At 69.6% G+C, this 24,347-nt stretch overlaps 3 protein-coding genes across 7 annotated transcripts; 1 reads left to right on the forward strand and 2 right to left on the reverse strand.

Annotated features, from left to right (window-relative positions):
- Positions 1–3,302: 3,302 nt before the first annotated feature.
- On the reverse strand, positions 3,303–7,990 carry SFXN3 (sideroflexin 3). 2 transcript variants are annotated; one of them, XM_064514150.1, is made up of 11 exons: positions 7,866–7,990; positions 6,307–6,473; positions 5,729–5,899; positions 5,473–5,571; positions 5,093–5,168; positions 4,604–4,689; positions 4,069–4,196; positions 3,923–3,972; positions 3,776–3,825; positions 3,625–3,672; positions 3,303–3,538 (listed from the first exon to the last, which is right to left on the reverse strand). In XM_064514150.1, the coding sequence occupies exons 2-11, from the start codon at positions 6,468–6,470 to the stop codon at positions 3,442–3,444; spliced, it is 969 nt and encodes a 322-aa protein (XP_064370220.1). In that variant the 5' UTR covers positions 6,471–6,473; positions 7,866–7,990; the 3' UTR covers positions 3,303–3,441. The 2 variants fall into 2 exon arrangements, with proteins under 2 accessions (XP_064370220.1, XP_064370219.1); XM_064514149.1 differs by lacking the exon at positions 7,866–7,990 and adding an exon at positions 7,352–7,476.
- A 304-nt stretch (positions 7,991–8,294) lies between these two features.
- PDZD7 (PDZ domain containing 7) lies at positions 8,295–15,647 on the forward strand. 2 transcript variants are annotated; one of them, XM_064514151.1, is made up of 16 exons: positions 8,295–8,358; positions 8,748–9,165; positions 9,373–9,513; positions 10,011–10,185; positions 10,523–10,699; positions 10,856–11,003; positions 11,222–11,282; positions 11,558–11,980; positions 12,340–12,543; positions 12,738–12,779; positions 12,990–13,147; positions 13,264–13,355; positions 13,469–13,632; positions 14,104–14,598; positions 14,804–14,904; positions 15,111–15,647. In XM_064514151.1, exons 2-16 carry the CDS (start codon positions 8,970–8,972, stop codon positions 15,258–15,260), a joined length of 2,727 nt encoding a protein of 908 aa, XP_064370221.1. In that variant the 5' UTR covers positions 8,295–8,358; positions 8,748–8,969; the 3' UTR covers positions 15,261–15,647. The 2 variants fall into 2 exon arrangements, with proteins under 2 accessions (XP_064370221.1, XP_064370222.1); XM_064514152.1 differs by having other exon boundaries at positions 12,741–12,779.
- LZTS2 (leucine zipper tumor suppressor 2) lies at positions 15,516–23,620 on the reverse strand. 3 transcript variants are annotated; one of them, XM_064514153.1, is made up of 6 exons: positions 23,561–23,620; positions 21,465–21,533; positions 18,678–19,163; positions 17,954–18,523; positions 17,283–17,552; positions 15,516–17,184 (listed from the first exon to the last, which is right to left on the reverse strand). In XM_064514153.1, the coding sequence occupies exons 3-6, from the start codon at positions 19,122–19,124 to the stop codon at positions 16,525–16,527; spliced, it is 1,947 nt and encodes a 648-aa protein (XP_064370223.1). In that variant the 5' UTR covers positions 19,125–19,163; positions 21,465–21,533; positions 23,561–23,620; the 3' UTR covers positions 15,516–16,524. The 3 variants fall into 3 exon arrangements, with proteins under 3 accessions (XP_064370223.1, XP_064370224.1, XP_064370225.1); XM_064514154.1 differs by lacking the exon at positions 21,465–21,533 and having other exon boundaries at positions 23,561–23,615; XM_064514155.1 differs by lacking the exons at positions 21,465–21,533; positions 23,561–23,620 and adding an exon at positions 20,802–20,859.
- Between the last annotated feature and the right edge of the window lie 727 nt (positions 23,621–24,347).

The following is a 24,347-nucleotide window of genomic DNA, read 5'->3' on the forward strand; positions in this document are numbered from 1 at the left end:
CCCTCCCTGCAAGAGGCTGCCCATTTCCAGGCGTCATTAAAGAGCAATTAGCTGGAAATTAAGCTGAGAACAAGTATTGATTAGCTCATTAAGGCTGGGGGAGCCGGCTGTGGTGGTAGAAATTACCGCTGCTCGCCCTCATTATGGGCAAGGTTAAAGCTTGTGGTCGGGCAGCTCATTAAAAATGCCAGGCACCAATCGATGCCCCCAGCCCTGTGCCCCCCCCGGCCCTCCCGGGGACACGCCGCCCCTGCCTTTTGGGGCTGGCCTGTGACCTCTGGCACGAGCTCAGGAAGGGACCCTGGCGTCCTGGGCGACTGCCAAGGCTCCCCGACGGAGGCAGCCTTGTGACCCCCCCCAAAATTCACCAGTCGGGGCTGCTCTCCCTTTCCCTCCACCGTATGACTCCTGCTCGATGGCAGCCACCCATGGGGCAGGTCCCCCCTCACCCAGCAAAGTCACCAAGTCCGCGGGCTCATGGCAGTGCCACCAGCTCTGGGACCAGACAGCCAGCACGGTCCAGCTCGGTGCGTGGGGCAGATCTAGCCTGGGACTGCTCCCTGGGCTGAGATGAGTTTGTCAGGGCCCAGCTCAGGGGAACCAGTTTGCACTGGGCATGGGTTGGGGGGCAAAGGAGGAGGCTCGGGAATGGGATGAAAACAGGTGGAGATGGGATGAAAACGGGTGGGGATGCAGGGACGGATGGACAGACACCCAGAGGCTCTGCAGCAGAGCCCTCCCATGCAGAGGAACCCCAGCCCCACAGCTCTGGGTGCTCATGGGGGCTCTGGCCAGTCCCTACCCCCAGGGACCAGGTCAGACCCAGCCGCACAGAGCCCTGGTGTCCCATCCCCACATCCCCACCTGGCTCCATCCCATCCCTATCTCCATCCCATCCCCATCTCCACGCCGAGCCAGCTCCCAGCCCGTGCATGCAAGGAGGGTGTCCCTGCGCCCAGCGGACGGCATGTGCCGGCTTGGGAGGGGGGGAAGCAGAGGGGTGTCATCATTATTTTTGTTTTCCTTGCACTGCCCTGGAAATATATTGTATTCTCAGCTAATCCCGTTCAATTACAGCACAATAAAACACATAATAAAAACGTAATTCATTTTTCCCGAGCGCTCCATCTCCCCGCGTCTTGGCAAGCTATTAAAAATTTGTCTTCATTTTTCTGGCAAGAGCCTTGTACCTTTTCATCTTTAATTTATGAGAGCAGAGCAGCAATTGACAGGCCCTTATTGCACGGCGAGGGGCTGCATTATTTATAAGCCGCCAATGGCTGGCTCGGGGGACGCATTTGCAATATGCCGGGGCCGGCAGAAGGAAGGGGCTGGTTACCCCCCCCCCCCACGCCTGCCCCGGTCTGCTCCCCGGTCCGGTGGGCACAGTGGCACACGCCAGCAGAGCAAGGCCACACTGAGACACCCCTCCTGTATCTTAGGCTTGCGGGAGGGAGAGAGCTGTAGGGGGTCTCCACACACACCCCCGGCAAGGCACCACCAGCAGCCGGCGGGGAGGGAGCACAGAGGCCAGGACAGGGCTGGGAGCGGGGGGCAGTTATTTGGGGCTGGAGGTGAACGCTGCGGCTGCTGAGCTCTCCCGAAAAGCAGGGCCGCGGGAGAGCAGCAAGGGGAAACTGAGGCTGCTGTCTGAGTTCGGCCAGCTTCTGCATCTGCCCGTCTTTGGCTTTGCAACAACCCTGCTCTGCTGTCCCCGTTCGACGTGAAGCCTGCAGGCTCGGCGGCTGCTCCCACCAGTCCTCTTCGGCAAATGCCTCCCGCCTCCCCACGCGGGCAGCAGCGAGAGCAGGGGCTTAGCAGAGCACAGCGGCGAGGTGCAAAGCTGCCTGTGCTAAAAAAAACCCTCCCGACAGCTGGATGGGCTTAAACGCAAACCAAGCCATCGGGGGCAGCTGCAAAGGCAGCGGGCTGGAAAACAGGAGCGCACGCAGCACCCCGGCACCCAGCCTGGCAGCCCAGGCCTCCTCCATCCTCACCCATTTCGTGGCCAGGGTGCTGGGGCAGAAAGCCTGCCCCGTGCCTGGAGCAGACGGACAGCCGCCAGGCAGCTTTCGGTCGCTTAGGTAATCAACACACTTCTCTCCATTTTTGGTTTTGTATAAACAACCTGCCTTTTTTATTTGGTATATATGTGTTGTATGTAATAGGTATATCAAAAATAACTGGAGGAAACCGCGGTGTGCTTAAAGCCGTGGGAGGGGGTCCCTCTGCAAGCGGGTGCTCCGAGATGGTGCAGCTGAACCCCACGCGGGGAGCCCGGCCTCGAACAAAGATGACGTTTAAAAGAGAATAACAAGGGGCTGTTTGAGGAGATTAAAGTGTGTGATTTGCTCTGTTGATAGAAGGGCCAGAAAGCCAGATTAAATTGCTGCCCTGGAATAGCCCGGAAAGGAGAGCACAGGGTGAGCTGCGAGCACACACCCATGGCAGGAGAGAGACCGCAGGGTTCAAGACACTGTGTGCATCCAAAATCACTCACCCTGGCTTTTTTATTTTCTTTTTTTTTGGAGGAGGAGGTTTTCCTCTTGTGGCATTGCTCTCCCATCCCTATAGAGCAGCAGCCAGACTCCCGGGGCACTGCGGGGCAGCGCCGGGCTCAGCTTGGGGGGCACCTCACTGCTTCTCCCCTCGCGCCCCAGGTTCAAACCTCGAGCACTGTGATCGTCTTTGGCCTCCTAAAGCTTGGGAGCGCAGTTTTCCTCCCTCTGCACCGCTGGCGATGAGATGAGGGCCCGTCTCTGGCCGCGCCACTGCCTGCGCAGGTGCACGGGGCCAGGTCGCGCACTGAGGGCAGAGGGATTTACCTCCCTCGCCGCCCGCGCACGCCAGGACGTGGCTGTACACGTAGCTACACACACGCACATGTATGCACACGCACAAGGGACACACTCGGGTGACAGCCGGGAGGGAAAGAGAGGTGCCGAGAGCAAGGCCAAGCCGGGAGCGGGGCCGGGGCCGGGGCCGAGCCAGGGCCCACTGCAGTGAGCAGCAGAGACTGCAGCTGAGCGGGGCACAAACTCCCTGCTTTCGGGGTGGCCTCACCCTGCCGACGGTGCCCGCGGGCTGAGCGCCAGCGATCTCGAGCCCTGATGCCTCCTGGTCTCCCAGCTGCCTGCAGCCGCAATGCTGCTCTCCTGCGCCGGCCTCGGAAAGGGGCAGGAGAAAGCACCTGTGGGTGCAGAGAAGGGGGTCCCCCAGCATCCCGCTCCAGGGACCTGCCTGGGTTTGTTCGGGAAGGACCGGCACAGGGGTCTACGGCACTACCTACGGCCCTGACACCTGGGACCTACGGACACACGAGAGCCAAGGGGAAGCAGCGGTGTTCTTGGAGGGCTGCTCCGGGGCCGAGTGCAGCGGCATGCCGGCCCGGCAGCTCCGCGGCCCACATCTCGGCCGCCGGTGGGCACGCGGGGACCTCCTTCAGAGCCCCTTGTTGAAGTAGACGACCTCCACGCTGGGGTCCTTCTCCCGGATCCGAGCTCGGACTTGGGGCTCCAGGCGGCTCACGTGCATGGAGCTGCCGAGGCAAGGTGGACTCAGGGCCGGGAGTGGGGGGAGCCGGCCCGCTCCCCGCCCTGCCTGCCGGGAGCTGCCCATCCTTACCTTTTCTGGGGGAAGAGCGCGCAGCACAGCGGTGTTGCAAACACCAGGCTGCAAAGGCAAGGTGAGGGGAGCCGTGAGAGGTGGCCCCACGGCATGGAGCACCACGGCTCCCGGACCCGGCCGCACAGCAGGGCCTCCGAGGTTGACTTACCAGAGTCCCACCAGGCCGACCTGCAGGGGTGCGTTGAGGTACGGGTAGCGCTGCCGGGGATGGGAGAGGCTTCGTGTCAACAGGGCTGGCGGCGCAGGCAGGTCGGTGCCCGCCGCAGCGTGCCAACCGCCCAGGAGCCGGCCTTACCTTCAGGAAAGCTCGCTTCTCCAGGGCGTTCATGATCACCGGCGGGATGGCTGGGGCAGAGGAGAAGGCAATGAGCTCCCAGCGCCCACAGGTGCCCACCAGCTGTGGGAGCCATTCCCGCATGCCGCAGCGCCCGAGGGACTCACCCATGGCCGGGGCTGCCATGCCGATGCGCGACACCACCACTTGGAAAATGGCCTTCTGGGCCGCGGCCGTGGACTCGCCCAGGCGGTTGCCGTTCTCGTCTGTGATGGGGATCCCCAGCTTCAGCTCCCTGCAGGGAGTGCAGGGGTGAGAGAGGGGCCCCAGAGCAGCCCGCCTGGGATGGGGGGCACCGAGGGATGGCGCCCCTCACCGAGGGAGGCTGCTCTCTTCTCATATTGCCTCCCCTGCACTGTGTAATGAGTTGGGGGGGGTCTCAGCTGGAGACCACATTCACACTCTGGTGGGGTTCGCAGGGCCAGATGGGGCTAGGGAGCTCACAGCTGGCTCCAGCAATAATCCCTTGGGATGCAATCAGGTGTCGGCACCCTCTAAACCAAGCCGCCCCCAGGCCTCAGGGTGGGGGATCCCAGTCGGCTCAGGACGGAGCCCCCCGCAAAGCCTGGGGCACCGCTGCCCCCACATCCCACACCAGGGCCCGGTGTAGCCCAGGGCAGCGCCCCAAATCTGGGGACTCACCTCTGCCTCATCAGCGGGATGTTGATGCAGTTCGCGGCAGCCACGGCTGCAAAGGGCACGTAGCGGCTGATGATGGCCGGCAAGTGCTGGGGGAGAAGGGCGACACGTCACGGCAGGGCTTTGGGGGCACAGCTGGCTGTCCCCAGGTTTGCCACCAAGTCCTGTAGGACCTCAGGGTGTCCCAGCCCCATGGGGGTGAAGCCATTCCCTCCTTCCCCTCAACTCCCAGCCCAGAGGGCAGCTGATCCCCATCGGGTGGCCCACGTCTCCATCCAGTCCCCAGCGTGGGGAGACCCAGCTGGAGGGGCTGGAGCCAGGCTGGCAGGGCCAGAGGGGACAGGCCATCTCTGGAGACATTGCTGGGAGAGGGGCTCCCTTGTGTCCCCCGCCCCAGCTCAGGGGGGTTAGGCAGTGGGGACACCCCAAGGGGACGGTCTTAGCAGGGCCACGACCCCTGGCCAGCGATGGCCACAGGTCTGCCTGCCTTACCTTGGTGAGAGATTTGAGCCCCAATGCCGTGACAACTGCCCCCGTGGTCGCGCTCACGTAGGCGGTTCCCAGCTGACTGCAAAGGCAGGAGATGACACCGGTGAGCCCGGGTCCCCGCCATCCCACGACCCCCCGGAAGCAGGGCACAGCGTGCCCTTCAATAGCCGCTGGAGACATGACACCTGCGTTCCTCTCCCAGCTCTGCCACCGACCCACCAGGCAGCCCCGCTCTCGTCCCGTCACCTCTGGGTGCGCCAGGTCCCTGTCGCCACACCTCATGGCCCCTCGCTCTTCAAGAAGCTCCTTGCAAGGCACAAGGGGCTCTGGCGAAGCCCCCAGCATTCTGGGGGCCCCGGGGGGCAATGCAGAGGGGCGCTTACCTGGGGGTGATGGGCGCATCCCCGCTGCGGTTGGTGTAGTTGACGATGGCGTTGAAGGACTGGTTCACCCACTGCCAGAAGAGCACCGCCGGCGTGGTCCTGCCGGGACAGCAGGGCGCTGGCGTCACCAGGGGCTGCCACCACCCTGGGGCCCATATGGCATGGGATCCCCCCCCAGGTACAGGGCACACTCCCCCTCCTGCACACCGGGGGCACCGAGGGGGGGCCGGGATGGGCGGGGGGGGGGCCACAGTACCTGTAGAAGGTCAGCATGCACCCGGTGATGGTCATGTTCATGGGCACCTGGGCCGACATGCGCCCGATGAGGAGCATCTTCTCTCCCGTGTCGGGGTGGAAAGCCGAGTCGTAGATGTACTTGGCCCGCCAGAGCTGGTCCTCCGTCAGCCCCGGGGGCACCATGCCCGCCCTGCGAGGCGACGGGCAGAAGGGGTCAGACCCCGTCACCATCCTCCCCACCACCGCCCACCTGACGTGGGGCAGCTCGGCACCCCGGAGGTGCTGGCAATGCCGTGGGGCCCACCAGGCGGTTGGGGACAGTGCCCCTTCGCCCCGAGCCAGCAGCCGGCTTTGGCATGGGGGGCAGGTCCTGGTGCCCATCTCGGCAGGGACAAACCACCTGGATCCAGCCCCACCAGCCAGGACACAGGAGACAGCCCCAAGAGGCCTGCTCTCCCGGCTCCCCGAAACCACCCCCCACCGCCCCGGGAAGCCCGGACGCCTGGGTTCCTCCTCCCCACCCTCGCTCCTTTCCTCCTGCCCACCCTCGGGGCCAGCACCCCGGCCCCATCCTGCCCACCACAGCGTCCCGCACACCTGTAGTCCTCCACCACACGGCGGGCCTCCTCCAGCGCCGCCCCGGAGAGCAGCAGGTTTCGGGGGTCCGTCACCGTGAAGAAGTGCTTGGCGCGGCCCTGGAAGGTGCTCTGGTCCCAGCGGGGCTCCCGGATGTTGATGGTGGCAGGCAGGGCCGGCGGCATCGCCTGGGGACACGCCACCGGAGGGAAGGAGGATGGGGTGCCCGCTCCCTGCCCCCCGCCCCCCTTTTGGGTTTATTCCACACCGGGGGGGGGGCACTGGGGAGCTGGGGCATCCTGTTTCACAGTGGCACCGAGCGCGGACCCCCGAGCTCAGCTGGCAGCTCCCAGCGTGGGGGGACCCCGGGGCTGTGCCCCAACATTAACCCCCCCATGTATCACATAGGAGCCCCACAAACCTGTCTCACACCAGCCAGCAGGGCTGGGCCCCCCCCCGCAGCCCAGCCCAGATGCCTGGGCTCCCGGAGAGGATGGGGGGGGGGGGGTGCCGATAAGTGAGGTCCGGTGCGGGGGGGGGGCTGCAGGGTGCAGGAAGGGCACCAAAAGGAAGGATCCAGCCACAGGGTGCTGAAATGGCACAGCCCCCCCGCAGCCCCCGCTTCCTCGCCAGCATTTCCCGCGGCTAGAGCGGGGGGGGGATCCGCCCAGCCATGCCCCCTCCCTCCGCCAGCCCAGCACCCCCCTGGGTGCCCCATGGTCCCGCCAAGAGGCTGAGCAGGCAGCAGTGGGGGGGGGGGGGGCTGAGCCCCCTCTTTGGGCCCCCTGGGCAGGGCACAGGCCAATCTGGGGTGCAAACCTGTGCTGGGGGGTCGGGGCCCCCCCCGCTCGTGCCCCCAGCGTGCCCCCAGCGTGCCCGACCCCCCCCCTTCCCCGAAAACGCCCGGGCTGGGCCGAAGGGGGTGCCCCCACCCACCGCCCGGCGACATTCCCGTGGGGTGAGTCACCCCCCATCACCCCTCCGCCCCGCCCCCGACCGCCCCACGGCGCGGGGCCGGGCGGGGGGCGGGGGGCGGCGGGCAGGGCCCCCCCCCGCGGGCACTCACGGCTTCCTGGCGTGCCTGTGCGGAGGCGCGGGGCGCACGCAGGGATGGCGCCCGCCGCGCCGCCTCCCGCCGCCCCCCGCCCGGGCCGCTGACGTGCGGCCTCGTCACCGTCACCGAGGCCGGCCCAGGCGGGCCCGGCGCCCGCAGGCCGCGGGGGCTCCGCCGGGCCTTCCCCGCCGCCCGGGGGGCAGCGGCACCCGGCTACGCGCCACGGGCCGCGGGCGGCACGCACACGCGTGGGCACGCGTGCAAGGGCCCGAGCAGCCGGGGTGCACGCGGGGGGCTGGCTCTGCACCCACGGGCGCACAAGCCTGTGCACTGCGTGTTTGCTCCGCCGTGAAGCAGTGTGCAAGCACGCGTGTCCGGGCGTGTGCACGCCTCGGCCTGCCCGTGCCTCGGTTTCCCCAGCTGCCGGGCGTCGCGGGGCGAGGCGGACAGGCCGCGGCGGCGGGGGCGGGGGGCCAGGCTGCTGCGGGCCCCCCCGCGGTACCCAACACCGCCGGGCGCGCATCACCTGAAACCGCCGCCGCCGCCGCCGCGGTGTCGGGTTCGCGCTGGCGGCGCCGCCGGGCCCCGCTTGCAAGCCGGCGGCCGGGGGGGCAACGCCGCTCCCGGGAGGGGGGACCCCGGCTCGGGTCACCAAGGCGGGGGGGACACCCCACACTGCCCCGTGCCTCAGTTTCCCCTGTGCAAGGCGGAGGGGCAGCCCCCATGCTGGGGGGGGGCAGGCTTTGCCCCACGCACCCCTGCAGGGTGGGGGACTCCCCCCATCCGTGGCACCGCTGGGGGGGGGGGGGGAAACAGGGCAGTCCCCCCCCCCCGCTGCAAGGCCGGCCCCGGCCAGGCCTGACTGACAGCTGCAGCGCCCTATGGCAGCGCCGGCCGCGCGGGTCCGGCCAATGGGTGCGGGCCGCGGGGGGGCGGGGGGCGGTGCCCCCCCGCGCCGCATCCCTCCCCCGCCCCCCCGCGCCGCCGCGGCGGCTCCGCGGGCGGCACCGTGGGCGCAGGTGAGGAGAGCGCGGGGGGGACGCGGCGCCCTGGCCCCCCCCGGGGGCGCGGGGGGGCGGCGGGGCCCGGCGCGCCGCGGCCGCGCTGGAGCCGGGCCGGGCGCCGTTTTCCCATGCGTGGGAACCCCCCGGCGCGGCGCCCGCGTGGGAACCCGCAAGCGACTCCAACCCTCCCCGGGGGGGTCCGATCCTGCCCCCCGGCGTGGGGGACATCCCAGCGTCGCCTCCGCGTTTGCACTGCTCCCCCCCCTCCAAAACTTTCCCTGCGGCCCCCGCAGTGGGTCAGACACCCCACGGCGGTTCGTCCCCCCGGGTGCGATGGGGCGGAGAGGGGGGACGGGACAGGTCGGGGAGGGTCACGGAGCCCCCGTTGCTTGTCGCCGCCGCAGGTCGCGCCGCGGAGCCGTGGCGGCAGCGCCGAGCACCCGGCGGCGCCGAGCAGCCGGCAGCGCCGAGCACCCGGCGGCCCGGGCGGCCCCGCGCTGCCGAGCGGGAGCGGGGCCCCGGCCCGGCATGTGCTGCGGGGCCGCGCCATGTGCCCCCCCGGCCGGCGGGCGCCCCCGGCCCCGTGAGGAGGCGGCCGCCCCGACGCCGCGGTGCCCGGCGCCACCATGGCGCGGGGCTCAGATGCGGCGCTGTCGGAGATGACGGCGGGCAGCCGGTCGCGGAGCTCCAGCAGCGAGGCCAGCCTGGCCGCCCACTGCCTCCTGAGCAAGCAGAGCCGCCTGCTCAACGGGGCCGCCCGGGGCAGCAGCCGTGCCGCCTCCCCCATGGGCCGCGTCATCCTCATCAACTCCCCCATCGAAGGTGCGTGGGGCGCCCGGGCCTCTGGCGGGGAGCCTGGCTGGGGAGACCCCCTCCTCGGCTGGCCGCAACGGAGCCCCCGACTCCAAACCCACCCCGGACGCCTGGGTCCTCGGCATGCCGCGAGGCGCTCAGAGAGCGGTGTCCCTGTGTGGGCCGAGGAGGGCCAAATGCCTCTCTCCCACACGTCCCGCTCCTCTGTCCCCGCAGCCAGCAGCAATGAGAGCGACATCATCAACGCCATCACGGTGGAGAAGAGCCTGGACGGCAAGCTGGGCTTCAGCGTCCGCGGCGGCTCCGAGCACGGGCTGGGCATCTTCGTGAGCAAAGTGGAGGAGGGCAGTGCGGCTGGTAAGCGGGACGGGGCGAGGGACACCGGTGGGGACAGATGTGCACCACTGAGAGCCCCACGGGGAGCTCCCGGGGTCATGGGCACCATGTGGGGCACCATCCTGTTGCCTGTGGGAGGGACCAGGTCCAGCCACTGCGGGTCACCAAGCCCAGCGCCCCAGAGCCCCCGTCATGGCACTGTCTGCACCCACTGTTTGGTCCTCTACCTCCTCTACCTTCTCCAACTGTGGTGGTTTCAGATGCCTACAGCAAAGGGCTGGGGCACAGGCACGGGCAGCCTCATGCTGATGGCTCTGAGCTCCAGCCGGGCCATCCCCAGGCCACCATGAGGTGACAAGTCTCCCGTCCCCGCTACGGCCTCGGTGCGATTGCTGGGGTCCTACATCTCCAGCGCCATGGGGGTCACTCCCCCAGCCCAGGTGCTCCCACCCCTCTGCGTGGGCCGGCACTGTGCCCGCGCGGGTCAGGCACCCGGCCGAGCCACGTGCCCCTCGCAGAGCAGGCCGGGCTGTGCGTGGGCGACAAGATCACGGAGGTGAACAGTGTGAGCCTGGAGAACATCACCATGAGCAGCGCCGTCAAGGTCCTCACCGGGAACAACCGCCTCCGCATGGTGGTCCGGCGGATGGGCCGCGTGCCGGGCATCAAGTTCTCCAAGGAGAAGACGGCCTGGTGAGCAGGGCATCCCCCAAAGCCCAGCCCCATGGAGGGGAGGACAGCAGGGATGCTCTGAGGGAGCTGAGCATCAGGGCTGGGTGGCGAGGAGGAGCCCAGGATGGGGCGCAATGCTCTGTGGGGTAGGAAGGACCGGAGCAGGCAGGATGGGTGTGAGCCTGCATGGGGGGCTGGCCCCATCGCTAACCCCAAAGCCCCCCTTCCCCATCGCTGTCCTCGGCTGGATGGTCCCAATATCCTCGGCTGGGGGTTCCCAATGTCCTCGTCCCGCTGGAGGCCGAGAGCTGGACCCCGCAGCCTCCCCAGCTCCCCGCAGCACCGTGCCGTGCCACAGGGTGGACGTGGTGAACAGGCGCCTGGTGGTGGAGAAGAGCGGCTCGACGCCGTCGGAGAGCGGCTCCGAAGACGGCCTGCGGCGCATCGTCCACCTCTACACCACCTCCGACGACTACTGCCTGGGCTTCAACATCCGCGGCGGCAGGGAGTTCGGCCTCGGCATCTACGTCTCCAAGTACGGCCGCCCCGCGTGCCCTCCCGGCGCCTGCGGAGATGGGGACTGACCCCCCAACTCGGGCGCTGGGGGCACGGGGCTGCCCGGGTGGAGGTGTGGGGCAGCAGCAGGGGACCGGAGAGGGCTCGGCCCCATCCTGCCCCTGTGCTGCCCTAGGGTGGACCCCGGGGGGCTGGCGGAGCAGAACGGCATTCGGGTGGGAGACCAAGTCCTTGCAGCCAACGGAGTCAAGTTCGAAGACATAAGCCATAGCAAGGCAGTGGAGGTGCTGAAGGGGCAGACCCACATCATGCTGACTATCAAGGTACCCCCGGGCGACGTGGGGGGTCCGCGTGCCCCCGTGCCTGGCGCTGCCCCAGCTCAGCCCGGTGCCCGTGGCGGTGGGGGGGGGGGGGGGGGGAGGTGGCGCTGCCATGGGGCTGGTTGGGTTTCAGGCCGGTGGGAGGGGTGATGCATTATTCATGGCCTGCACCCGGATCGGGTTCGCGCGCTGACCCCCGCGTCTTCTCCCTCCGCGCCTAGGAGACCGGCCGGTTCCCTGCCTACAAGGAAATGGTGGCCGAATACTGCTGGCTCAGTCACTGTAAGGGCAGCACCGCGCGGGCACCGGCCCCCCCAGGCTGGTGGCTGGCGCCCACTGAGGGGCTGGGAGCCCGTGGTCCCCGGTGGGGAGGGAGAAGGTCCAAGCGCCATGTGGAGCTCCCCATCCCGTGGCCTCCTGGTCCCCATGGACCTGTGGGCTCCTATGCATCCCCCAGTCCTTGTAGGGCACCTGGCAGTCCCCATGCCCTATGGGCCCCCCGTGTCCGTCCTTGGCAGGCTGGGGTGTCACCCCTTGTCCCTGTCATGCCTTCGCAGTGACCAACGGGCAGCTGCAGCAGCTGTCGCAGGCCTCAGAGACCAGCTCCTCCATCTCCTCGTACTCGTCGGGGCCGGCGCCGGGGGCACTCAATGGCCTGGCCGCCGCCGCCCCGGGCCCCCCAGCCCGCACCGTGGACGTGGCCATCTCCACGGAGGACGGGCTGCGGCGGGGCTGGAGCCGGGAGCGCGCCGAGCGGGCCATGCAGACGGAGCCAGCTGTCGAGGGGCTGCCGGAGACGCGGCGCACGGTGCGGCCCCCCGAGCTGCTGCGCGACACGGCCATCCGGGGGGGCCAGGGCCAGCCCCCCGGCCCTCTCCCGCGCCGGCCCTTCACCCACTCGCCCAAGACAGCGCTGCTGCTGGCCCTGAGCTGGCCCCGGCAGCCCATCACGCGCTCCCAGAGCGATCTCACTGTCGCCGGTAGGCACCGGCCCCTGCCCCACACCTGTGACCCCCCCCCGGCCTTGCACCCCCAGCCCTGGGCATCCCTGTGGGTCCTGGACCCCCCCCCAACCCAGCACCCTATAGCCCTTACCCTGTATCCCTATGCTCCCCGCTGCCTCCAGCTAGAGCATCCCAAAGCCCATCTCCATGGCTTGCAGCCCCACCCCCCACCCGGGGCTGGGGGCTCCCCCCCAGCCTGTGCCCCCCAGTCACACCCTGTGCCCACGGCTGTGCCCCCACTTCCCAGCCCCTTCCCTGCATGCCGATTCGGGTGGGCGGTGGATACCCCGCTGTGCCCCCCATCCCGCCCAACCCCAACCCCCCTCTCTGCCCAGAGGAGAAGCGGAAGAAGGAGAAGCCGGAGGAGCTGGGGGTGCGGGGGGCCCCCCCCGGCCTGCACCGCTCCAAGACCCTCGTCAACCTCTTCTTCAAGGGCGGCCGTGCCACCAGCCAGAGCTGGGCCCCCCCCGGCCCAGACCCCCCCGCACCTGACCACCGGGCGCACGCCAAGTCCCCGGGGCGCCCCGACGGGGACAGAGGTACCAGGCTGGGGGACAGGGTGGAGCGGGATGCCCTTTTGGGACAGGTTCCCCCCCCCAAAGTGGTCACCAGCATGGGGCACCGCCGCCCCTCCAGCCCCTGGCACAGGGGTCCCGGGGTGGGATGGGGGACAGGTTTGGCCCCGCGGCTTGCGGTGCCTGTGGGTGCTCACCCGTCTCCGTCTCCCTTGCAGTAGGCGCTGTGCAGAAGTTTGTCATCCGGAGCCTGCAGCGGGGTAACGGGGGCCTGTGCACCCCTGCATGCTGGGGCGAGGGGGGGCAGCGTGTGTGCGTTTGACCTTGGCATGCATCGAGCCCGTGGGCGCTGGCACTGTGTGGGGTGCGTGAGTGGGGGGTGCCGCCCCGTGCTGCATGGGGGTGGGCAGGGGGTGTGAGGGAGGTCCGTGCCCCGCTGGCCACCCCCCTTTGCTCTGCCCCGCCCACAGAGAAGAGCCGCCGCGCCAGCATCCTGGGCCCCGCGGGCATGGGCGCACTGCAGCCCCCCGGCAGCGACCCCGCCGCCCGGCTGCCCCTCGTGCAGGACACCGCCGCCCGGCTGCTCAGCCCCGACGAGGTGGCGGCCGTGCTTCGCCACTGCACCCGGGTACGGCACCACGGGCAGCGCCGGGCCCGCGTGAGCCCCTCTCCAGCCCCGCCGGGAGGCAAAGCGCGGCCCAGGCAGGGGGCCTGATCCTGCTGACTGCCGGTGCTGTCCCACAGTACCTGCATGAGGGCAGCGTAGAGGACTTGGTGAGGCCGCTGCTCGCCATCCTGGACCGGCCCGAGAAGGTGCTGCTGCTGCGTGATGTGAGGTAGGTGGCTGCGACTGGGGGGGCGGACCCTTGGGTGCAGGGCTGGCGGGGAGGGAGCCCAGGTCCTGCTCCCGGGCCGGACGCGTGCAAGCCAGCCCCCTTTGCCCCCGCAGGAGCGTGGTGGCCCCCACGGACCTGGGCCGGTTCGACAGCATGGTGATGCCGCTGGAGCTGGAGGCGTACGACGCCCTGAAGAGCCGCTCGGTGCGGTCGCCTGCCCTCCGCCCGGCCCATCACGACATACCCCCCAAGAGACACCTCATCACACCAGTGCCTGGTGAGTGCCCTGCCCCACAGCCAGCCCCACGGCATCTGCCCTGCCCATGGGCTCTGCCTCCATGGGGGGCACTGGGAAAGAGGGAGAAGGCTTGGGGCGGGGGAGGGATATAGGGGCAGTTTGGGATGGAGAGAGCTGGGCTCCAAGGAGGGCAGAGCTGGGGTGCCTGGGTGCTGGGGAGGCCAGGAGAGCAGGGCGAGAGGGGGTCTGGGGTCACTGGGTGCCGGGGATGGTCCCAGGTGCCATCAGGCTGGGGGGGGGGGGAGGGAAGGGCGTCTGGTGTTCCCGGGGGCTAGTGATCCCTGGGGTCCCAAGGGGGAGAGGGATGGGGAGTCCTGGGGAGGGGGAGCTGGAGTCCAATGGCAGAGTTGGGGGGCGGAGGAGGAGGGAGACCCCCAGTCCCTGTGTGCCAGGGGTCCCAGTGGCGGCCAGGGGGGTGTCCCCAAGCCCAGCTGACCCCTCTCGTTGCAGACTACCGGGGCGGATTCCTGCTGAAGCCGGCGGGAGCCCAGGAGCCGGAGGAAGCCGGGGGGCTGCAGGGGAGCCCGTCCCGGCCACGGGCCTCCCCAAGCCCCCGCCGGTCTCACCCCCGCGTCTACACCCCCCTCCCCGACGTGCCAGTGGACGCCTACACCTGCTCCAGCGGCCCCCTGCCCGCCGCGGGCCCTGGGCCCCCCAACTGGCTGCTGACGGAGCCCCTGGGAGAGGGGCGCTCGCGCAGCCCCCGGCCTGCCTGGCGCCAGCAGCCCCTGGCGCCCCACAGCAGGTCTGAGGACCCCCACCACTCCGTGCCGGTGAAGCCCCGCCGGGGCCGGCTGCCCCTCGCTCACCTCTTTGGGGGGCCGGGAGGTGAGGTGGGGGCCAAGCCAGCCACCAACGGCCCTGAGGCCGCTGGGGAGGAGGAGGAGGAAGAGGAGGAGCAGCGGCTGCTCACCGTCACCCTCTCCAAGCTGAAGCACTCGCTGGGTGCGTGGCACGTGCTGGGCAGCTGGCCCCCACTGGGGTGGCCTCCCAGTAAAGGGGGATAGGGATGTGCCTTGGGGACCCCTCCCCCCAAAATCCCTCTGCCCTCCATCCTGGGCATCCTTGGACCGCCCTTGGGATGGATGGGCTGCTGCTGGCATTGGGGGCTGCGCTTGGGGGACGTTGGCAATCTGGGGCCATCTTACAGGGATCAGCATCTCCGGCGGCATTGAGTCGCGGGCGCAGCCCATGGTGAAGATTGAGAAGATCTTCCCCGGGGGAGCTGCCTTCCTCAGCGGTGTCCTCAAGGTATGGGGAACTGGCCCTGGAGGGGAGGCTAGGCCTTCTTTCTCCCTATATTGTACAGACACGTGGGGCAGGGTGTTTGGGAAGGGGTGGTCCAGCAGGCACCAGGCACTTGGGCATACCTGCCCCCCCCTCCCCCCGGTGACACTTGGCGCTGGCCCCCTGAAAGCAGCCGTGGTTGACCCTGCTGCCTTCTGCCCCGGGACCAGGCTGGGCACGAGCTGGTGGCGGTGGACGGGGAGAGCCTGGAGAACGTCACGCACCAGCGGGCTGTGGACATCATCCGCCAGGCCTACCGCAACAAAGCCAAGGAGCCCATGGAGCTGGTGGTGCGGGTGCCCGTGGCCCCCCCGGAGTGATGCTGCACCCCCCCCCCCCCTCAAGCTTTCCCATACCCCCAAGGAGCCGGCTCATTCCTGCACCCAGCAGTGGCCGGTCTCAGTGCAGCAGGAAAAGGGGCGCAAGCGCCAGAGCACCCCACGGCCTGGGCGCAGAGGAGCTTCCCCCAGCAGGACCCACGCGGGAGCACCCAGAGGCAGGTTGGAGACATTGGGGGGGGGGGGGGGGCAGGTGGCACCCAGCCCCGCTCTGGACACACAGCTGTGACACTGCCCTGAAAAAACACAGCCAGGAGCTTGGTTTTAATTGGCATTTTGGGGTGGTACAAGGGCGAGCCAGGCTCTGGAAGTGGGACACAACGGAAATAAAGTATAAAACCCCCCCGAGAGCTGGGGGCGACCAAGCCACAGCTGGGCATGGCCAGGCTTTTCCTTTGGTTTGACTCTGTGGGCACAGCAGCTCAGCCCCTCACCTCCCCAGGGAGCAGGTGCTGACCCCCCCCCCCCACACACACACACCCCTGGGACCCCCAGGCTTGGCGTGGTCCCCGGGGTGTCCCCAGCCAGTGAGCAGCACTGGCCCCCCCGGGCACCGTGCCCCTCACCCCTGGGCCAGGCATCACAGGGGCATGGGCCAGGCTTTTTTTGGGGGGGGGGCGGGATGCTGGGGAGCAAGGGCATGGGAAAGGCACTGAGGGCAACGTGCCCCACGGCAGGGGTGACGGGGCCACACGCAGGCAGGGCATGAGCTGGGGGCAGGCAGTATGTTTTGGTAGGTCCTATAAAAATAGAGTTATTTAAAATGGCACAGAAACAAATCCCCTGACGAAGACATCGGGGGTGGGGGGAAGGCTGGCACAGGCAGGGACAGGGCATGCTGTCCCCTCTGGAAGTGGGTGGGTGATGGTGCCAGGAGGGAAGGGGAGGGGGGACACAACCCAGCCCTCCTGCTATGCAAGGTGACCCTGGCTGAAGCCAGCGCCGCTAATCCCCCGGACACTAAGAGGATCAGCAGGATCCGGCTCCAGGCAGCCCCAGCACCGGGCACGCGGCACCCACCTGGCCCGACATCTCAGGAGCATCCCCTTGCCGCAGTGGGTGCCAACACAGCCTCACCCCCACCCCGGCCTGATGCTAAGCAGGGGGCAGCATCCACGCTCCAGTGCCACCAGTCTCTGCATAGCAGGGGGAGATGGGGATCCCTGATCCCAGCCCAAGGCTCCCAAAATCCACAGGGCTGGAGGCCCCCCTACCATCCGCGAGCGGGGCTGGGGCAGGCAGCGTCTCAGATCTCGGTGGCCGTGATCTCCTCAAAGGGCGGCTCGGGGCCAGAGGGGTCGCAAGGCTCGGGCGGGTGGTCTTCGCCCTGCAGCCGGAGGTGCTGGAGCCGCTGCTCGAGCCGCCGGTTGCGGCGGTACATCTGGATGTAGTTGTACTGCAGCTGTTTCTGGTACTGGATGACCCGCTCCTTCTCGCCCTGCCACGTGCTCCGCTCCCGCTCGAAGGCGTCCCGCTGCTCCTGCCCGCGCTTCCGCTCCAGCGCCACCTCGGCCCGCAGCCGCTCCAGCTGCCGGTGCAGCCCCGCGGCCCCCCAGGCCTCCTCGCCGGGCTCGGGGCCCCCCTCGCCCGGCTCGGGGCAGCGTCCGCGGGCCGCGTCCCGCAGCCCCGCCACCTCCTGCTCGAGCCGGCCCGCCTTGGCGCGGAAGAGGTCAGCCTCGCTCTTGCGGCGCTGCAGTTCGTTGGCGCACACCTCCAGCTCCAGCGCCTTGAGCCGGGCGGCCTCCTGCAGCCCCAGCGCCTGCTGCTCACCCACCTGCAGCTCAGCGCGCGCCTCCCGCAGCTGGGCCCGCAGCAGCAGCAGCTCCGTGCCCCGCTGCGCCAGCTCCGCCTGCGACTCCTTCAGCTGCTGCTTCAGCAGGGAGATCTCCCCCGACTTCTGGCACACCTGCAGGGCAGCGACAGGTCAGGCGCTGGCTGCGCCCCCTCCCCGCCTCCACCTGGGACAGGGGCACCCCAAACGCCCCGCCGAGCCCGCCGGCTCACCTCCCACTTGGTCTCCTCGAGCCGGGGTCCCAGCTCGGTGTGCTCCCGCTGGAAGGAGGCGCAGCGCCGCTCCAGCAGCTCCCGCTCCTGCAGCAGCTGGGCGAAGTCCTCCTGCAGCTGCTTCTTCTCCTGCTGGAGCTGCAGGACCTGGAGCTGCAGGACCTGCTGCCCACGCTGGGCCTGCTGGGCCGCCTGGCGCACCTGGGCCGCGCAGCGCTGCCGCAGCCCCTCCAGCTCCTGCTCGCAGCGCCGCTGCTTCTCCTCGTACACCTGGGCACGGTGCAGACACTGGGCACGTGGCGCGGCACCCCTCGCCCGCCCACCCCGGCGCAGGGGCTCCCCTTGCTGCCCCCCCGGAAGGGGGACCACGGTCCCTGCACGCGGTACAGCACGTGCCCCCACAGAGCAGTGGGGAAGGGGCACTCCCCCACCCCCCCTCTCTCTCTGGCATGCCAGCCCCCTCCCAAGTCAGCACCCCCAGAATCACTCATAGGACTCTCTATGGCTTCCCCTCCCCAGCCCCACTGCCGGGGGGAGAACCCCCATTTCCAGGCCCGTACAATCCCACAGGTCCATACGAGGCAGCGGCCCTGGTACAACCAAGGGTGCCCACGGTCCATACGAGGGTCCCCAGGGGCCAGGCAAGGCCGAGGGGGGGTGACGCAGCATACCTGGCAGATGGCCACCTCGTTCTCATCCAGGCTGTCACGCAGCTGCTGCAGCTCGGCCTCCCTCTCCCGCAGCTTGTCCTCCAGCTCGTGCACCAGCAGCACCTCATCTCCGGGCAGGGGCGAGCGCCCGCACGACCCGCTGTCCGAGGAGGGCCGGCCGCGGCCGCTCAGCGAGCCCGTGCTCTTGCTGGAGGACGAGCGCCCGCTGTCCGAGTTGGAGGGGCCGGCCAGCGGCCGGTAGCCGCCCTGAGCGTCGGGGTGGCCGTGCGGGGTGGCCAGAAGGGTGCCTGCCTCGGCGTGCTGGCTGCAGCCCGTGCTGTAGGTGGGCAGGCTGGACAGGGAGTTGCGCCCCGAGTCCGAGAGGGTGCCCGAGTGGCTGCTGGTGCGGCAGCTCAGCGAGCCGGGTTTGTCGCTGCCGGTGGCCCCCAGCAAGTGCGTGAGGCTCACCTGGCTCTCCGAGAGCACCGGGGGCCCCGGGCGCGCACCCAGACTGGCTGCTCCCGGAGCAGTCCTTACTTTGGGCACCACCGGCTTGAAGGCCATGGGGCGGATCAGGGTCTTCTCCACGTTCTGCAAGGGACAGAGGCGAGAGCGTGGGGCTCAGCAGAGCTGCCACCCCCCGGAGAGGCCGCGTGGCAGCATGGCCCAGCGTGCAGGTAGGGTACAGTACGGGGGCAAGGTAGAGACCCCAACATTTGCCCACCCCACTGCCCCCCCACCTTACCTCCTCCAGCTTGCCGGAGACGGGGACGAGCTTGGGAGGGGGCCCACGGATGTTGCCACTCTGGGCTCGGTCATCCCGGGCCTCATCCGAGTCGCTGCAGGGGCTGACGGGAGAGGCGGCCTCCAGCCAGTCGCCGTGAAAGCCTTCGTTGGCGTAAGCGTGGGCCACGCCGGGCACAGCTGAGCAGGGCTTCTTGGGGGGCAGGGCGTGCAGCAGGGGGTCCTGGGGGGTCGCTTGGAGCAGCCCGTCCTGCTTGCGGAAGGAGCCGGAGGGCCCCCCGTCGGCGGGCTTGCAGGAGCGGTCGTGGCAGGGCCGGCTGGAGATGAGGCTGCCGACGCTGCCCATGGCACCGCGGGCGGTGGGCGGTGAGCGGGCACCAGCACGGAGCTGCGTGGCCCCCTCAGGAGCAGCCTCGATGGACACGGGCAGCGTCTGCACGATGGCCATGGCGGGGGGGCCCCGGGCGGGCAGGGGCACGCGGGCGACCTGCGGGGAAGAGACACCTCGAGACGGCAGCCCCCGGTCCGGAAAAGGGATGCGTCAGGCGGGAGAGACGTCAAGCGAACCAGAATAAAACGGGGATTAGCCGGGGGGGCGGCGCGGATGTGCCAGGGCCTCCCGCGCCGGCGACGCTTCCTGGGGCCGGAGAGGTCCCCGTGGCGTGGGGGCCCCCGGGCAGCTGTGAGGCAGGAGAAGGTCCCTCGAAGCAGGCCGGCAGCCCACAGCCCCGTTCCTTCAAGGGGGCAAAGCTCCACAGGGCCCAGAGGACAGGCCAGCTGGGCTGGGGCACTTGGGGGGCACGCAGAGGGGGCGCTTGGGGGACAGGGACACCGCAGAGCCCCCAGCCCCATTTCCCCCTGGAGAGCAGAAATAGGTAGAAAGGGGGGTACAGCACCCAATAGCCCCAGCCCTCCTGCTGCAGGAGGTGCTGCCGAGCCCCCCCCCGGATGGGGCTGTGCCCCGCAATGGAGCAGCACGCGGGTGCCCAGAGGGGCGGCGGGGCCCCCGGTGGCGCCGTGGGGCAGTGGTCCTGCCCCTCGCCGTGCCCCGGCGCAACCCCGCCACAGGAAAGCTGCCAGGGCTGCAGGCAAATCCCGCAAGGCCCCGGAGAGCCGGCTCCCGGGCAGCCTGCCTGCCCGCCCCACAGCGCCCACCAGCACAGCCCCCCGCCCCACAGCGCCCACCAGCGCACCCCCTTGCCCTGCCCCACAGCCCCTCTGCAGCACCCCACCAAACCTTACACACCTCCATGTCCCTACCATACTCCCATGGCCGGGCCCCGTACCCTGCCCCACAGCACCTGGTGCCCCCTACGCTGCCCCACACCATCCTCCACATTGCCGTGTGCCAGTTCCTGCCCCACAGCATCCAGTACTCCCCACTCCCTGCCCCACAGCACCCACTACCCCACACCTCTACACCCCAACCCCCTGCCCCACAGCACCCACTACCCCACACCCCTATACTGCACTCCCCCTGCCCCACAGCACCCACTACCCTACAGCCCTATACTGCACACCCCCTGCCCCACAGCACCCACTACCCCACACCCCTGCCCCACAGCACCCACTAAGCCACAGCCCTATACTGCACAATCCCTGCCCCACAGCACCCAGTAACCCACACCCCCTGCCCCACAGCACCCACTACCCTATAGCCCTATACTGCACACCCCCTGCCCCACAGCACCCACTACCCCACACCCCTGCCCCACAGCACCCACTAAGCCACAGCCCTATACTGCACAATCCCTGCCCCACAGCACCCAGTAACCCACACCCCCTGCCCCACAGCACCCACTACCCCACAGCCCTGCCCCACAGCACCAACTAAGCCACAGCCCTATACTGCACACCCCCTGCCCCACAGCACCCACTACCCCACAGCTCCATACCCCAGTTCCCTGCCCCACAGAACCCACCACCCCACAGCTCTATACTCCACAGCACTCACCACCCCACAGCCCTATACCCCAGCAGCACCCACTGCCCCACACCACTGCTCCACAGCACCCGGTGCCCCACCGCGACCCCCACACTCCCCCAGTACCCCCCGGCCCCCTGCGCCCCTGCAGAGACACAGGAAGGGGCCGTGGGGAGGGGATGGGGCCAAGCCGCAACCCACCTGGGCCGGGGCGCCCCATGATGTGCCCGGGCTCGCTCGGCCGCTCGGCGCCGCGCCGCCCGCCGGTCCCGCGCCGCCCCAGTCCCGCCGCGCCGCCCCCAGCGCCGCCCCCAGCACGCAGGCAGGACCCACCTCCCACCCTATGTGCGCTCACAGAGCCCAGGATGCCCCACATCCTCTGCCCCACACTTCGGGCCACCAGGCCAGAAAGTCCCATTAGGGCAGGGACCACCTTGGCTGGGCCACCTCCTGCCCCATAGAAGGACCGGGCCAGGATTGGGGGCCCGCACGGGGCTCTCCGCGCCCCACTCCCTCCACCCAGCTGCCAACCCCACGGCACACCGCCAGCCCAGGGGGCTCCGGGAGGGCCCCCCACTGCTGCCCCCCCGCCAGGCCCACGCCATACGCCCGCGTGACGCGAGCCAGCCGCTGGCTTGGATCCGTCCCCCGCTGCCTGGTCGCATCTCGCAGGCAGCTGCAGCTGGCACGGGCAGCGGTGGGGGGGGGGCTGCTGCCTGCACGCTCTCGCCCGCTGAGCTGTCACCCGAAATCAACCCGCCCGCCGCTGCCCGCGGGGCCAAGTGGGGGGGGCTGCACCGGCAACCCCCCCACCGCCACCGCCACGGGCACATGCCGGCCCCGGCACCGCGGCCTTGTGCTCACCTCGCCCGCCGCTGCCCATGCGTCCGGCCCACTCAGGTCCCCGCGCCGCCAGCGCCGCTCCGCCACCCCCTGCGGCGGGAGGGAAAGCGGTCACAGCCCTCGCGGCGCCCCCCATCTGCCCCCCCCAGCACCGCAACCCCCCAGCTCCCTCCCCTCGACCCACGGCTGCTCGCAGCTGCCCCACACTGCTCCCTCTGCGCCCCACTGAGCCCCACGGGGCCCAGCCTGCCCCGTAGCACCCCCCACTCCTCCCCTACCCCACTATGCCCCCAAAGTGCCCCACAACACTCCTGGGCCTCTACTGCCCCACAGCTCCCCCCAAGTGCCCCACAGGACCTGCAAAGTGCCCCCATAACACCCCAAAGTGTCCTGCAGAGATCCTGGGCCTCTGCTGCCCCACAGCCCCCCCCCCAGAGAGCCCCACAACACCCCTAGGCCTCTGCTGCCCCTCAGCCCCCGCCAAAGCATCCCACAGAGTTCCTGGGCCTCTGCTGCCCCACAACAACCCTGAAGTGCCCGAAAACAGCCTCAAAGTGCCCCCCACAACACCCCAAAGTGCCCCACAGAGCCTCTAGGCCCCTGCCACCCTGCAACACTCCCAAAGTGCCCCATGGGACCCCCAAAGAGTCCCCACAGGACTCCTAGGGCTCTGCTGCCCCACAGCTCCCCCAAAGTGCCCCACAGGACCTCCAAACTGTCCCACAGAGCTCCTGGGGCTCTGCTGCCCCCCAACAACCACAAAGCACCCCAAAACAGCCCAAAGTGCCCCACAGAGTTCCTGAGCCTCTGCCACGCCATTGCCCCCCTCCAACTGCCCCACAGGACTTGCAAAGTGCCCCTAAAATGCCCCAAAGTGCCCCACAGGACCCCCAGGCCTCTGTCACCCCACAGCCCCCCACAAAGTGCCCAACACCCCAAAGTGCCCCACAACACCCCCAAAGTGCCCCACAGGACCCCTAGGCCTCTGCTGCCCCACAGCCCCCCCTAAAGTGCCCCACAGGACCCCCAAAGTGTCCCACAACACCCCTAATGTGCCCCATGGAGTTCCTGAGCCTCTGCTGACCCATAGCTCCCCCCAAGTGCCCCATAGGACCTGCAAAGTGCCCCCACAACACCCCAGAGTGTCCTGCAGAGATCCTGGGCCTCTGCCACCCCACAGCAGCCCCAAAGTGCCCCCACAGGACCTCTAGGCCTCTGCCACCCCACAGCCCGCCCCCCCCCCAAAGTGCCCCACAGGACCCCTAGGCCTCTGCCGCTCCACAGCCCCCCCCCTAAAGTGCCCCACAACACCCCCGAAGTGCCCCACAGAGCTCCTGAGCCTCTGCTGCCCCACGGCCCCCCCAAAGTGCCCCACAACACCTCTAAAGTGCCCCACAACACCCCTAGGCCTCTGCCACCCCACAGCCCCCCACGAAGTGCCCCACAACACCCCAAATTGCCCCATAACACCCCCAAAGTGCCTCACAAGACCCCTAGGCCGCGGCTGCCCCCCAGAGTGCCCCCCAGGCCGCCTAGGCCGCTGCCGCCCCACAACTCTCTGCAGTGCCCCACAACAGCCCCAAAGTGCCCCCACAGCCCCCCCAAAGTGCCCCACAACACCCCAAAGTGCCCCATAACACCCCCAAAGTGCCCCCACAGGACCCCTAGGCCTCTGCTGCCCCACAGCCCCCCCAAAGTGCCCCAAAACACCCCAAAGTGCCCCATAACACCCCCAAAGTGCCCCCACAGGAACCCTAGGCCTCTGCTGCCCCACAGCCTCCCCAAAGTGCCCAACAACACCCCAAAGTGCCCCACAACACCCCAAAGTGCCCCATAACACCCCCAAAGTGCCCCCACAGGATCCCTAGGCCTCTGCTGCTCCACAGCCCCCCCAAAGTGCCCCACAACACCCCAAAGTGCCCCCACAGGACCCCTAGGCCTCTGCCACTCCAAAGCCCCCCCCCAAAGTGCCCCCCAGGACCCCAAAGTGCCCCCCAGGCCCCCTAGGCCGCTGCCGCCCCACAACTCCCCGCAGCGCCCCACGACACCCCGCAGCGCCCCCAGGGCCCGCAGGCCGCCCCGGCCCGGCCCGGCCCGACCCGGCCGCCCGCACTCACGCGCCGCCGCCGCCGCCGCCGCTCCCCGCCGGCCCCGGCCCCGGCCCGGCCCGCGCCAGGCCCCGCCCGCCGCCCCCGGCCCCCCCGGCGCGGCGCGGGGCGGGAGCCCGGCAGGGGGGCGCCCTACGGCCGGGCCGCGGGGCAGCGACGCCGCCGGCAGCGGGGCTGTGGGGCCGGCGAGGAGCCGCGGGGGGCCGGGGGCTGTGCAGTGGGGGGCCCTGCATGGGCGCTCTGGGGCTGGGGGGCTGTGCACTGGGGGGCAGCACATGGGGGCTATGGGTGCTGTGCAGTTGGGGGCACTGCATGCAGCTATGGGGCTGGGGATGCTGTGTACTGGGGGGCAGCGCATGGGGGCTATGGGGTTGGGGCCAGTGGGGCAGGGAGCAGTGCTGGGAGCTGTGGCGCTCAGTTAGTGCCCCATAGCTGGGGTGCCCCCCGGGGTCGCCCCCTTGCTCGGGCCTCGCGTCCGGGCGAGCTGCTCCGCAGCCCCCGGGGAAAGCCGCCCCGAAGGATTCGTCCCCCAGAGCTTTTTGGGGTGCCCCAGTGACTCGTCCGGGGGCAGAGGGGGGCTCTGCCCCGTGTCTCTGTTTTGCCCCCCGCCCTGGGATTTTGCAGCTATCCAGAGAGCTGGACTCGTCGGGGGGCATCCCACGGGCAGGCGCGACCGGGTCTGCAATGGAGCTGGGAGGGAGGAGGGCCGGGACCTCCTGGGGCCAGTGGTTCCACTGCCTGGGACCTCGCCGCCCCCTGCCCAGCCCTGAGGGGTAAATAAGGAGGGAGACCATGG

Source organism: Dromaius novaehollandiae, chromosome 6 (assembly GCF_036370855.1).
Source record: "Dromaius novaehollandiae isolate bDroNov1 chromosome 6, bDroNov1.hap1, whole genome shotgun sequence".
In the NCBI taxonomy this organism is placed as follows: Eukaryota; Metazoa; Chordata; class Aves; order Casuariiformes; family Dromaiidae; genus Dromaius; species Dromaius novaehollandiae.